At 42.5% G+C, this 14,385-nt stretch overlaps 1 protein-coding gene across 1 annotated transcript in view; it reads right to left on the bottom strand.

Annotated features, from left to right (window-relative positions):
* Positions 1–14,385, bottom strand: part of PGBD5 (piggyBac transposable element derived 5) — a 63,748-nt gene that overhangs the window by 32,469 nt on the left and 16,894 nt on the right. Inside the window, exon 2 of the mRNA XM_065057734.1 lies at positions 430–857. Coding sequence (XP_064913806.1) covers positions 430–857 — 428 coding nt within the window. The remainder of the gene's footprint in view (positions 1–429; positions 858–14,385) is intronic.

Raw genomic sequence — 14,385 nt, 5'->3', positions numbered from 1 at the left:
GCCTGTAGCAGAAGCATCTACAGGTTGTGCCTCCAGCACAGCTGCAGCAGCTCTGCCCTTTCCACTCTCCTGGACTGCAGGAGGAGCCTGAAATCCATCCTCAGGATAGCAAAACCCAGTGGTGCCAAGCTCACTGAGAAGACTCTAAGCTTGTTTAGACCACTAGAGCAAACAGCCACAGCTCAGAGAGCATCATTCCTACTGAAAAATGCCAGGCACCTGAGCTGTAGAGCTCTAAGTCAGATGTTGCTGAAGACTGGTGTAGGGAAGTGCCACTTTTTCTCATGCTTCATGGAGGCAACACAGCCCAGCTTCACTCTCTGAAGCCCCAGCTCTTTGTACAGGCAGTTGTGCTCTGTGCTTTCAGTCATAGCAAGACAACCTAAAGCATGTAGGTTAGATGCTCCCTGCCAACAAGTTAACTCTTACCTGGGCTTGTGAAGGTCTAAAAGCAGAGTCAAAGCCATTCTGCAGAGAGTCCAGAAAGGGCTGGATTTTGTAGAGGCCATGCGTTGTCTGGCTCGAGCGGAAGGCCACAATGTGGAAGTACTTCAGGATCTTCTCAAACCGTGACTGCGTCATGATAAGTGCAATGCTCTTGTTGCTGTAGAAGCCACTGCTCCAGATGCTGAGAACAGATTCACAGTGGTGGATGCTGGTTGATATCATGTAGCCTAAGAAGGCCTTCATTTCTGTCAAGGTGACGTCAATCCAGGCATCATCACTACCGAACCTCTCCTGGTACTTCTTGGCGTACATGTTGGTTTGGACCACCATATTCTTTAGCACGTTATCAGGTACAAAGAGCTGAAAAAAGTCCATGGCACTGGCAGTCAGGGGCATCTTTCGTGTTGGACCTAGGACAAAAGCAGGAAGGGAAGGTAAGCTCACTCCTGATCCTCATAAAGCATGTCCAAGACCAGCAATTTAAAGCAGGGCTAACTTTCCTAAAGCAGGAAAACAAGGTCAAAGTGAGAGCATGTCCGTTAATTGCTTTGAAACCATTTCCACTGTTTGACAGATCTCATCAGGAAACTTCTCCCCTATGTTCTCTGTTTCCCTCCTTTACTACACAAGCACAGTGCATTCTGAATAGTTCTTCCCCTGTTATGCACACTTATTTGTTTGTAGCAAGACTTAGAGGGCATGCAGGTCTGTAAGGCAGCATACATTTAATTTTTCCACTTATAAACTACCTGTGCCTTTCACCCTCAGCAGCTGTTTTGGCCTTTTTCTGAATAATCTTTTTTTTTTTCCATATGTGTGTCAAAGCAGTATCTTCCTCAAAATAGCCCAGAAGGAAGGTGTCTGAACCCTCCAGAGAAAGAGTGCTGCCCTCAGCCCAGCTGACGTGATTCCTGGGTACTGGAACCTGATCCCACCTTTTCTTTTGCACTCCCAATTCCTGCCCATTTCACTGTCATTAATCCTCTGACTTCCAAATCTGCTTCTACTCCAGACACAAAGCTGTGCAGATCATGCCTATGCACTTCCAAGTTCTGTGTCTCTGCCACCACACCGGAGCCTTATCCTGCATTCTGACACCCCCAAGACAGCACATGACCAGAACAAGTCATCATGTGGCTAACGTCATTGTCCCACATCACAGTGAATAATTTTAGCATTACAGTGCATACGCTGGTCCTCTTCTTCCCAATAATGTAATAAGCCTTGCAGCCCCACACTGTCATTACTCTAGCTTTTCATTGATCTTGCACTTTCTCTGCTAGTTTCAACTATTCCATAAGAAGAGCAGGTAAACCAAACAAACAAACAAAGAAAAACCCCCGCAAAACACCAACAAAAACCAGGAGGCTCTAGGAGTTGGCAGCACTGTATCAGTGTAACAAGGTTATCCAGTCAGACACCAGATTACGTTAAGCCAAATTAGCCTGCAACACCAGTGACGCAGACACCAATCCTTACAGCCCTCTCTTCTCTAATCCTTTCCATAAGCTAATGAAGTTCAATTTTAAAAGTAGCATTTTTCATGGTCTCACCCCATAGCAGTGCTTTAATCACCAGGTAAGAGTTATGGGGAAAGGGACCTTCCCATTCTCCTACAGAAGCAGTGAAAATCAATACACCTGAGAGGGGCAGTGTGGAAAAACTGAATGGGCAGGGCAGTGCTTAAGAGCAATTCTACATCCTTCTGCAAAAGATAGTGTCGTGATTGTAGCCCCAAACCAAGACTTGGATCGAATAAATACTGTACCTTAGTTTAACAGCCTCCCTTCAGCCTTGGGACTGCCTGAACCACACTGTTCCTCATCAAAACCACCTTCTCATTAGAAGTTCTGCCTAACAAGAGTGAGCCTTCCTTGCCCTACGTGGCTGCCTGGACCTCAGCATCAGCTCTCCCAGCTGGAACAGAGCACAAGATTTGCTATTCTGCAGCCTGGCACTACAAAGATCCACTAAGGCAGGGATGTCACACTCATTTTCACCGAGGCCCACATCAGCCTCACGGTTGCCTTCAAAGGGCCGAATGTCATTTTAGGACTGTATATTCATATGTGGACGCTGCACTAAGGTATTGGTCAGGTCACATTCTCCATTACCCACGTGTCTCAGCTCACATCCTCAGTTACAGCAACAACATCTTGCAGAAATTTTGTGTGAAACAGTACTATGAGGAACTACACCAGTACTGCGGTTGGACTTGCTCTTAAGCCTTAATGTTTCGGTGCCCTCTGGTGAACTCAAGCTACTAGAAGGGCAGCAAAAATAGCACCAAGACATTGAAACAGTGAACCTTCAGACTGCCAAGAATGCCAAAGAAGCAAACTCAATTGTCTTTTTTTCTTTTTCCTCTCCAAGTGCAGTGGGGAAAGAAGCATATATTTAAAGATTACTTTCCAATTTTAATTTGTGAGATTGAGAAACTGGAGGTGAAACAGTTCAGTTGGAAGCACATTCCTCTACATAGCAAGACTAAGAGCCTCACAGAAACCATGTTCTGCCAAGGACAGAGCAGAAAATTTCAGCTTAAAAGATAACAGGTGTTCATTATAAGTGAAAACTATGGTGCTAGAATAGATACACTTACTTAACCTTAACTGCTGTTGCAATAATAAAGCCTCTTAACAAAGAGTTATCTTCTTTTGATCAGGGGATTTATATTCTGCTAGCACCCATTAGGCTGTTATAGCTGACATAAAATGCTCCTACAAATGATTCTGTATGAGTGACTTACAGCACATCACCTCCTCCTTCCCCACAACTTAATCAAGTTTTGACATTCTCCAGTAGATATGGCTTTCTGAAAACGCCACACTTCACAGAGTGTATTCCTACTAACACAGGAAGTCTTGAGTAGCCCAGGCAACACTCCAGGTAGAGCACAGAGGTAGTTTTGAAATTCTTCCCTTTAGAAGCAGAACCCTATAGCAAACAAAATACACGCATAAAGTATTAAGTCCTATGAAGTGAAATATCTCAGTCTTGAGACATGTGAAAATGGACAACAGGCTGGACTCCATCTTTAGGAAGACAAGAGCAGTCAAACAGACAAAAAGGTACTTTTGTATATAATTAAGTTTTTGGTAGCTGCACAAGTTTAACTTGAAACGCGATTACGGAAAGCTGTCAGGTATACTGGATAGGACAATCCTTTCTTACCCAGCAGTCCTGCTCCAGCCACACAATCTCCTATCTGGTCTTCTTCTTGAAAGAAATGTGCAAGATTTGTAACCCATTCCCTATGCAAAACCCACACAGCTCTAAAAAAGTCAGCTGAATCACTTTCTGACTCAAACATCAACCTAATTGTTGACTAAATATAATTCTGAAAGCCTCTGTACAATCTCATTGTCTTAAAAAACAGCCTTTATTGGCACGGTGAGCACAATTGTTTCATAATTTACTAATACGCAATAAAACAAGAGTGACATTAAATTTCTGTTGGAAGAGAACTGACTTTTTAACAGGAATCAGGTTTTGCATAGTTAATGACTAGTATAAATTATTTAAATATGATTTTCTATCTAAGTACACAAATATATCCCAAACATAGATCCAACTGTGTAAGAAACCTAAATAGTGAATTTGCACTTTTTAAGGATTTTTACATTGACTTAAATGCCATTTACCCAAACAATACTGAAATGAAAAGGGTTCAGCATTCCACACATGCATGATTTACCTTTCAAAGCTTTACTCAGTGAAATTAAATAGTGGATTCACCTAGTCTTCCATTCTCAGAATGAATATACAGTTATGACTGTAAAATTCAGATTTTTCTCCCTCCTCTGCCCTGAAGTGTGTGCATGGAGAATACATTTATTTATGTAGGCTTATTTGCTTTAAAAATCAATCAGGACTTCCAATACAAGCTATAGAGCTAGAGCACAAAAGGACTCTTGGAGTTCCCAAACTCGCAGTCAGAACCAGTGGTCTGTGCACACCCAGGGCAGGGACAGAGCTCCACCAAGTAACCCCTGGCTGGGCAGCACACGCCAGCTCCTGTACTTTGGCCTTGCTGAAGGGACTCTGCAGAACATGGAAAATAACAAACTTCCATGGTTATGATACAGCACGCACACGCAAACTCTCCTTCCTTCTCACCCTGTCTACCAGCAAAAACTTGCAGCAGCAATCACCGTGCAAGTCACTACCGCTCCTATAACCTATTTCGACCAAGTTCATTCCATTTTCTGTCTTGCACTCAAGGAATGCATCTCCCAGAGCCACGGCTATTTTAACTGTAAAGTAGACTCAAAATAAATGAAGAAGCTAAGCAGGGAAAGCCATTTCTGTTTCCACGCTGGAGAGAGGGCTGTGGAGCGGAGGCTGGCACATCGCCCTCAGAGCGGGCGCATTGCAGAGCGCGTTTTGGCTCGGCACAGCTCAGGGCAAACTGCAGCAGCCTCATCCGATCCGATGCCTGGTGAGAGAGTAGGCTGCACGTTCAACTCCTTAGCAAACATACACATTGCAGAAAAAAAAACGCAGAAATATTTAAGAAAATGTTCACATGAAACATCCTCAGGCAGCCCCCCCATATCCTCCTACAGTCCGGTCCTCGTTAGGATGGATCCCCATCAGTCACATTCTTCCCGCTGCTCCAATCCCACCAGTGTTTCTGGTCTTCCTTACTGAGCAGCACGTTAGAAAAAAAGTAAGGACTACAAATGAATTAACTGCTTTTTCTATACTTAACTGCTTTGTAGGACTAAGCAATTTGGACACATTTTTAATAGGTTAATTTATCCTTTTCCATTTTTCCTGTTGTGATTACCAACCTGTTATTTAGTAGCTCAGAGTTCAGAGGCTCAGAATAAAAATGGAAAGCTTCAAAACCTACTGTAATCTATTGGTGCTTACAACATAACATACAAATCTTAAGGAGGTCAAAAGCATTGTCATTTGGGGCAGGATAAATCAGATGTGTAAGAAAAAAACACAGTGGAAAAAAAATCTTGTTATCCTCTGCTGTGCAAAAGACTTACTGCTCACTAACTGAGGTTCATGATAAATACCCTGTTACCTTCATAGGCCCAGCTATTACCATATGTATGCTAATCCAAACTGCATGGCCTGGAAACCAACCTTGTAATCTAGGATTGATTTTCAAATTAATTTAACTTCATTAGCAACTGCGCAGACCCCAATACTCCTGAATCAGGTACAGGAGTGGTAGAAACATCAGTTTAAGAATTTAGAAATAATTTTATTGTCTTCTTTGAGCAAAAAGCTAACAATTTAGAGTCACACATGAGGACAGCACATTTAGGTGTGTTATATACAGATACATACATAAGAAAAATCTATCCAGAATCTGTTATTTTTTGACAATTGGGAAATACTTTCTCCCCTGACATATGGCACAGCTTTCAAAGACTAGGGTTTGAAAAGTCAATTAATTCCTTCTTCCTAAGTCCAAGCAATTATAAACTGGTTTATATTCCTGAGAAGTTCCCTTTCTGAAGGTGCACAAAATGATTTTTGGGTCTTATTCAGAAAACATTATAAAATGCTGACAGAAGTTTTCTGTCAGAAAATACACATCCATCATAAAAATGATGTTTTCATGGAAAGTGGCAATTGATGATATATGACAGTTTAAACATTTTTTCATCTTTCTCAACGAGTGGAGACCAATACAAAGAGCTGAAAAAAAAAATCAACAAAATAAAAAGTAATGTCTTAATATTTTCCCAAGTGAGACTTTTCAGAATTTTGGTTTCACACAAAGTTCCATCATGTAAGCTTTCAAAGCACTGGAGCTTATCTGGCTTGCCAGAAAATCAGTTTTCATATCAGCTCTGTTCTTAATGGCCTGGAAGAAATGTACGCCAGACCAGTCTCAAACTATAGCCAGTTTGATGGCCTTATGACAAGCCTGTCAAGACAGCTTGAAGAGCACATAACAGTTCTCTTCTGCGTTTTATTCCAGTTTATTTCAGACACTGCTCTCTTGCAGGAACTGGGCAGCAAGAATCCAGATCTTTAATGCAGGACATTTTGCTGCACGTATTTCGTTCCTCTTCATTTAAAAAAAAAGCAGCCAAAGCTACAGTGACAAGTCTACTTTGTCAAGTCAAAGGAATCATCCTAATTTATACTAACTAGGGTTCTGACCAATATTTCAGAGCAAGCAGATGTTTGTATTTGCTATTTTGGTAGATGAATCTGACTTCCCTTTAGGATTGCTTAGCACAAGAATTCTATATAAATGATCAAAGAATGATCCATACTTGGGAGTTGCTTGGAGCTTGGAACCTATAAAGAAACAATTTAAATAACAAATGAACGAAAAAACCCCAACCTCCTAAACAGGCACTAGATTGGCTTTCTGACACAAGGAAGATGAAACTGGACATAGTCCTTCCAAAGATGGTTCTCCTCTTGGACATTAGGGTCTCTATTGGCAGCCCATGCTTCTGGGTAAGTTTTTACTAGGTCACCTTCACCCAGAAACTTACTTTGCACCCTCACCTAAGCAGCCAGTAGCACACAGTTACGCTCTACATTTGGTTTCAGTTAAGTTTGTTCCAAGCTATTTAGTAAAAAATGTGATTTGACTGCACTTTTCCAATCTCTGTAAGTAAGCCTTTAACAATGCCTCCACATCTGCACGTAAAAACCTAGTCACAAAAATTGTTCCAAAACGCTTCTGCAAAAGGGTGCTTTTATCTTGCCTCCCAGCATTATAAAAGATTGTTTTCCTCACAGCATCAGCAATAATGTGATCCACACATTGCACTCTGACTTCTATCCATAGAGAGAATTAAGAGCATGTCTAGAAGTGATCCAAGGGCAGATGAAAAAGGACTGAAAACCAACGCACAGCTGCTCCGTGCTGACTCTGGTCAAAAGAGTCCCTGGCCTCCAGAACAGGCAGCGCTGAGTTATGACAAGTGAAATAAAGAACTCATCTAGTAAACCAAACAGTAAAATTCAACATAAATGGTATAATTTAGCAAAGTATTTAGTAAACTAATTTCCTGCAGCTCAGCTTGTTTCCCTGCTATGTACAGACCCAGATTATCATCTCCCTTTCCTCAGTGCTCTGCCCAGGGTGATGACCATGGCGCCCTGCACGACCTGCTACTTCAGCCCAGGAAAGGTGGAGAACTTCAGTGGGGCATCAAGAACAAGACTGGGGTGCCAAGGGTAAAGAATTTTGACTGTCACTCAGCAGGTTACCATGTGTGATGAGACACTGTATGAAAATAGGTAAATTTCTGAGCATTTTCAGGGGACCAAGCAGGCAGGTCTTACATCTTTCCCATTGACCACATGTATGCTGTGCCACCAACAGCACTGGTCTAAGAATGAGAATATTGAGAGATGTTGTGGCAGTCTTCCATGGAAGTGTGGCTTGTTGTATGCAATGCCAGAACACACTTAATGAAGAAAGTATTTCCTTGTGTTTACCATAATGTTTTAAGGCTACAAAGCTTTCAAGCTGCAACAAGAGAAGCAGAAAGAATAAACAGCCCACTGTAGGTAATGTTGACACCTTTAATTACATACTTACTTTATTTCTGTGGTGAGATCTTTCTTACAACCTAGCAATCAGCATTATCAACATCCAACAGAACCTCCCAAACACTGCTACAAGGTTTTGTGGTTAAAATAATTTTTAAAAAGCCAAACACCTCAAAACAGCGGGGTCAGTGCTGAAGCAATACCATGTTATGTCACAGTTTACATAATCCTTTGCACATTATTCATCTGCCTGTGGGACTGAACACACTTGTCCCTCACCAAGGGAATTCCTGCTGCAGCAGGAATGGCAATAGTCCATTGCATTTGCTTTTGCCACTGAAGATTTCTATTAGTGTTTTGCTGCACTCAGCTATCAGAGCAGACTGGCTCTCCTGGTAGTCCAGCTGACACTGAGCATATCTAGCAGGTTAGAGACAACCATCACCAAGCTGACTTCATACACCACCTGTAATACCACTTTTGGTAGATCACAGAGCAGTTACATATCTGGCTGTAGGCACAGCTGTGTGCATTTATGAAATAACTCTACAAAGGAACATGGATAGATTTACGTCAGCCCAACGTCAATTGCCAGCATGATGACCCTCATGACTAAATGCCAGAAGGCTGCTCGGGGATGGTCCCATGGGGATACCCGCCCTGCACTGGTAACTCTTGCAGGTGCAATCCACCTTCACACCTTCCTCTCCTGGACTCCTGGTCTGTTCTAGTGTGCACTGTTCACAGATACCATTACCCACATGCAACTTACTCCTTTCCAGCAATGTAATATAAAAATCCACCTGCATAAGCATTAGCAATATTTGATGTCAGGAACCTGCCTCCAAAGTAATGGATTTTGTGACTGAAGAACAAAAAATAACATAGTATGTTTTCTAAGCAAATCATGTCATGTAAATAAAAGTCAATAACCAAGTGACCCATAAAATGAGATGCTGAAAGCAGCACACACATGCCACTGACAAATGAACCTTTTTTTTTGAGCAAATCTCATGAAGAAATGGTTTTCTGCTTTGCTCAAAATTTGATTATTTATTAAAAAAAAAAAAAAAAAAAAGGAAGGATATCAACTGGAAATCCAGACAGTTCAGTAAAGCTTTTTCAAGCAAGAACATTCCTTTCAGTACAGAGCCTCCTAATGATTCATCTCCATCCCACACAAGCTAAGGCAACTACAGTACTGGTCTCTGCAATTGCTTCCTGGCAGCTACAGCCTCTTCCAGGGAAAGACAGAAAATAGTTGTTCGGGCAAGCACATAGTCCCCAAAGTGTTCAATGCCACTTCCCACACACAGAACTAAGTACCTAATGCTGCACCCATTTGGGAGAGGGTGATGAGCAGGGTGCTCTTGAGGCAGCCCAGCTAGACAATCTCAAAATCCAGAATTTGCCCAAGGACGTTTGTGCCAGAAGCTGTGTGGGAATGATATTCAGACTTTTCTTCCAAACCTGCTTCGTTCAGGCTGTACAAGTCTCCCCTGGATTTTATCTCTGTAGGAAAGCATGCACATGCAACTGTTCAGTAATAAGAGAGTTTCTCTGTTGCAGGATACATGACAGACTCCACTGTGGGGGACTAGGGTGGGTCCGTGGATTCCCTGATGGAGGGCATGGGAACAGAAATTAGCCCTGAAGATATGAAGGCCTACCCATGAGAAAGATGGGAGTAAAGGAGTATCCAGAGATGTTAAGGATGTACCCGTGAGAGAGAAGGGAGTAGAAGAGTAACATTGATGATAGCAAAAATAGCCAATGAGATGTTACTGCTGTAACTTGTAACCAATAGTGAAGAGACACATGAATTGGTAAAACTGTATAAAAATTCAATTGTGACAATAAATGGCATCTACTACTTTCATCCTGGAAGAACTTGCTCCATGTCGTCTGTCCGTCTCAACCACGACACTCCACTCCAACTGTTTAGGCTTCCTAAAAACTCTAAACCCCGCACCTTCTCAGTTTTAAGAAACCAGAGCATTTCTTCAACTCCACGCTGGAAGGAAAAAAAAAAACAAAAAAACCCAGCAATCATCTGTAAAAAAAGGTAGATATACTGCTTGTACTGACTGTGTTAAGTCCAGGATGGCGCAGACATGTTTACAAACCACTGTACCCCAGGGAAGGCTTTCAGGGAGTTGCAGAGAGCAAGCCAGAAGCACAACACAGAGCTGAACAGTGCAGTGAAGTCAGAGTGGGATCTAGAAATAGCAGTCCCTCAGCAGCACAGCACCGCTCCTGCAACCTCTGCCCAGCCTCTGCTTGCAGCCAGTATCACTGCTCAGCTCCCTCCAGGGCCCACACCGTGCTGCACCGCCACCAGGGCACAGGCCGGCACAAACAAGGCCATGGAAGTAGGTTTGCAAAGAAGACCATCGTGAGTCTTCACCCATAGCCTTTCAGGAGAGATGCTTTTTACTCTGAATCCAAAGTCTGTCTCCTCAAACACAGTGTGATGAACTCTGAGATCAGGCAGGCAAAAGATCTGAGGTGACCAGATGGGCACTGCTTCCTGGTAGACATCTATCAGACCAGGTCACAGATACTCTTGGAGGTCATCTTCTCCATGCTTCTTGGAGGCTGCCAACATTGAAACCAATAAAAGCTGAAAGACCCTGTAGGATTTAACTTCTGTGAGAATATGCCTCGGCTTCTAAGAGGAGGAAGTAACTTAGATGTCTCATTTTGGACCTAGTAACAGCAGATATTTTCAAAGAACTTTATGATGTGCTCACAAAAAAAAAAAAAAATCACCAGTGATGACTTAATATGGGATCATATTAAGTAGTGGTATGGAACACAAAGCCAAAAAATCTTTCTGCTGTGTAAAAACCAGGCCCGAAGTTCTGTTTCTTGAATCTGCAGGTATTATTATACAGGATGCACCTGCAAGGTAAATTTAAATTAGTAACCTGGGAACAACCACTGCAAAGTATGTCGCATGTCCTTCTGTTTGCAGAGTGCCAAGCACTTCACATTAAGGACTCCTACAGGTGCTTATGGGCATTATCACAAGAGAAATAATAGCTTTCCATTCTGTAACTACGGATTAAGACATTTATAGCTCGAGAACTCAGTGACTGGAGCTTCACATTTACTAGCTGTATGCTTTCTCTTACAGAAGAGGCATACAGTCTTCACACTAGTGTTCAGAACAGATCTTTGGATTGCTATACCAGAGCTAAATCCTCCACGATTTGGAAAAAATCCCGGTCTGCAACAAAAGCTTATGACTGCCATAGGCAGCATCAGCAGTATGCTTAAGGTAATGTTTTACTAACATAGTAATGAGGAAGTTTCCAAGTCTATGTTTTTTGCTCAGTAAATCCTGGCCCAAAGTCCTGTCCTGCATGCTGTTACCTACTTAGAGATCAATTTTCTCAAAGGGAAAAGCTCTAAGCTGCTGTTTTCCTATCAAGCTGGCTTATGATTTCATGATATAATGGAGTGTATTTACTCAGTGACAAGTAACTGGAAAAGTTCCCATTAAAATAAGGGCTGTGAATGTTGACTGCTGCTCAAAGGCTAAAGTGGTGCTTTCCTCCTAAACTGCCTGCCTATCACACCAGAGCAACTATTTCCTGAGCTGAAGAACTGGGAGTCAGCCCCCCTGAATGCTTTACCTTCTGACTGATGCGCTCTGCTGTCTTAGGCTCATCAAATCATCTGTGCTTCTGGCTTATCCACCTCTCAGGCTGGCCCTGGATCTATGCTCTCTTTTCCTTTGCTCCATTCTGTACATTCCCAGCTTTTCCCCAGCTGCTCGCTGTTAGCTGACCCCGATCTTCCCCAGGCTCCTCTTCTCTGCTGCTCCCCCCTCCCTCCCTCCTGCATTTGAGACACTGCCATACCTCAAGATTTCCCATTCTCTTGGCTTCTCACTTAAGTGATGAGATGAGACTTATGTTAGTACAAGTTATTCAAGTCTACAACTGCTGTTCCTAAGGATACATGTTCTGAGACAAGGTGGACTAGATGATCTTTCAAGGTCCCTTCCAATCCCTAACTTTCTGTGATTAGCTGTCAGATACAACAGGCAGTCAGCTGGGTCAGCCTTGGGTAGGAGTGCGTCCCACCCCACATTATTCAGTTGTAAGTCACAGAATAAAGGTCCGCACCTGTGCCTGGCCAGTCTGTGGCTGTTCAAAACGAAAAATTAGATGTTCCAACCCACTCTTGTTCCTGTTCCACTTTATTTTTTTTCCTTGCTCCCAAACACCAGCCTATGTGAATTAACATAGTACTGACATCTACAGTCATACTTTCATGCATCATTTTTACATTAAACCCTTTCTGGCAAGGAATACCTAATTAGCAGGTAAGCACAGATGAAATACCATAACTACTGGTGAAGGAGGTCTGTTGCTGGAGACTTTTTCATTTTGAAGACAGTGTAAAGTTACATGAAAATTGCTGAAAGTTGTATCCCCTGACTCTTTTCCTACAATCTACAGGTATGAGCATGCTGCACCTACACCCTCTTCAATACTTCTCAACACAATGGAAGAAGCATTCAAAATCTTAAAGTGTGAATTCAAATTCTGTGGGCTTCAAAAAAACCCAAAAGGTGACATAAGTATTTCTGTGAGAAAAGGCGGAAACGTACTCTTCTCTACAGCCCAGACAGCCAGCCAGCCCAGCAAAATCAAGTTAATTTCACAGCACATGTAAAACAAGTCACATAGAGCTGCTCTTCCAAGTCCCTTTCTTGCCTTGGCCAGTCTCTGCTGGCAAGGAAGTGCCAAACATCCACGTGGAGCACATAAACGTTTATCTAGCACCACCATATTTTCTACAAGGAAAAAAAAAAAAAATCAATCCTCTAGGTGCCTCACAGCCTCCACTTAAGTAACAAATAGAGGGTTATTTAAGGAAGTCACTGCTTGGCAAAACTCCCCTTCCTTTTATTGCTACTGACATCCAGCCATCTCTGCCTCTTTACCACTGTGTTCTTCTACAAAGCTGAGACTTCCCTTCATGCCTTCACTGAGATGCTGCCCCAATCAGTGTTCATTTATCAGAAACCCCAGAGTCAGCCTGCGATGCTGCTCCAGCCAGGATAACAGCATTGCAGCTCTGGGGTCAAGAATGCCCATCTGTTTCCAAACCTTCTTTCATTTTCTGATTTGGTTTTTAAGTGTTCTTTGAATGTGGAATCCCCCAGGAAAAGGAGTATCCAAGAACCTCAAGTTTTGATTGCTAAGTGCTCCCTGCTCTCTTGGCTCTGTGTGCAGGAATAGCAAGGCAAATACATAAGAAGAATGTTTTTCTCCATGGGGAGCCTCCTGCTTCCTAAGCCTTCCAGACTTAACTGCTAAAGGTGGTTTTATATTACAGACAGATTTGCTCTTTTGTATTGCCCTCCCACTTCCTCAGCTGCTTGTAGCTATGTTCACAAAGGTCTCTCATTTAAGCAACATTACTCTCTGTTCATTCTTTATTTATGTTGGCCACCTCATAAAATAAAATTAAGAAAAGTAAGAGACCTGCTGTGTCTCATTCAATCCCATCAGCTTCTTCCATCATCTCTGATGCAGCTCCTTTCCTCCTCACTAACTGTGAACCGCCCTGAATAGGTAGCATTTTCCCTTCCACATCAAGAATTGATTACATTCTGCCCTTAGGGCCAGATTCAACTACATCCTAAGTGCTATAACTCTCACATCAACGTTTTAGTGGGAGAAAAAAAAAAGCTTTGAGAATATTAGCAAGGCTGGGTCTGGAGTTTTTGTAACCAATGTCAACAAACCCTCAAGCTCTCTAGGCAAGCTAGAATGTTATTTATTTGTGGAGGGAGAAGGGAGAGAGAAGGCAGAGGAAACAGGTGAACATACTGCTTTTCATCACAGCTAAACACTAGATCTGGGACTGGTGGTACACCTGGCAGAGAGAGACAAGCCACCCTACAGCAGCTCTCTCTCTGGGCCTGGACTAAAGTAGTCTGGCAGAGCTGGACGCAAATGAGCACAGTCCTGCTTGCCAGCCACAGTCTGCTTGTCCACATGTGAACTACGCATCAACATCCTTTCATAGCCCCTACTGCAGTGGTGTCTAACATGGGGTGCACCCACCTCAGGGAGTGCACAAGACAATCTGTTTGGGTGCTGGAAGAAAGTATTTTCTTGTACTGATAATAAATAGAACAAATTAAATATTGTTTATTCAATCTTTATCTCATCCTTTTAAAAAATTCATTTTTTGTGGATGTTTTAAAATTACATAGTATATTAGTACATGTACATAATTTATAATTAAACATACATACAATGGGGGTACCTGCTCAAAAAACTTGTTGTGATAGGGGTACAAGACACCACTGCCTCAGTATAACACTGAGGATTAAATCAGCCTAGCAGACACGGTTCCCCCTCAGCTCTGCAGAGAGCTCAGCATTCACTTGAATCCTATAAGTGTCAGCTGGTCTACCTGTAG

The sequence above is a fragment of the Columba livia genome, chromosome 3 (assembly GCF_036013475.1).
Source record: "Columba livia isolate bColLiv1 breed racing homer chromosome 3, bColLiv1.pat.W.v2, whole genome shotgun sequence".
Taxonomy (NCBI): Eukaryota; Metazoa; Chordata; class Aves; order Columbiformes; family Columbidae; genus Columba; species Columba livia.
The sequence above is the reverse complement of the archived record's forward strand: the minus strand, read 5'-3'. Positions and strand labels throughout refer to the sequence as shown.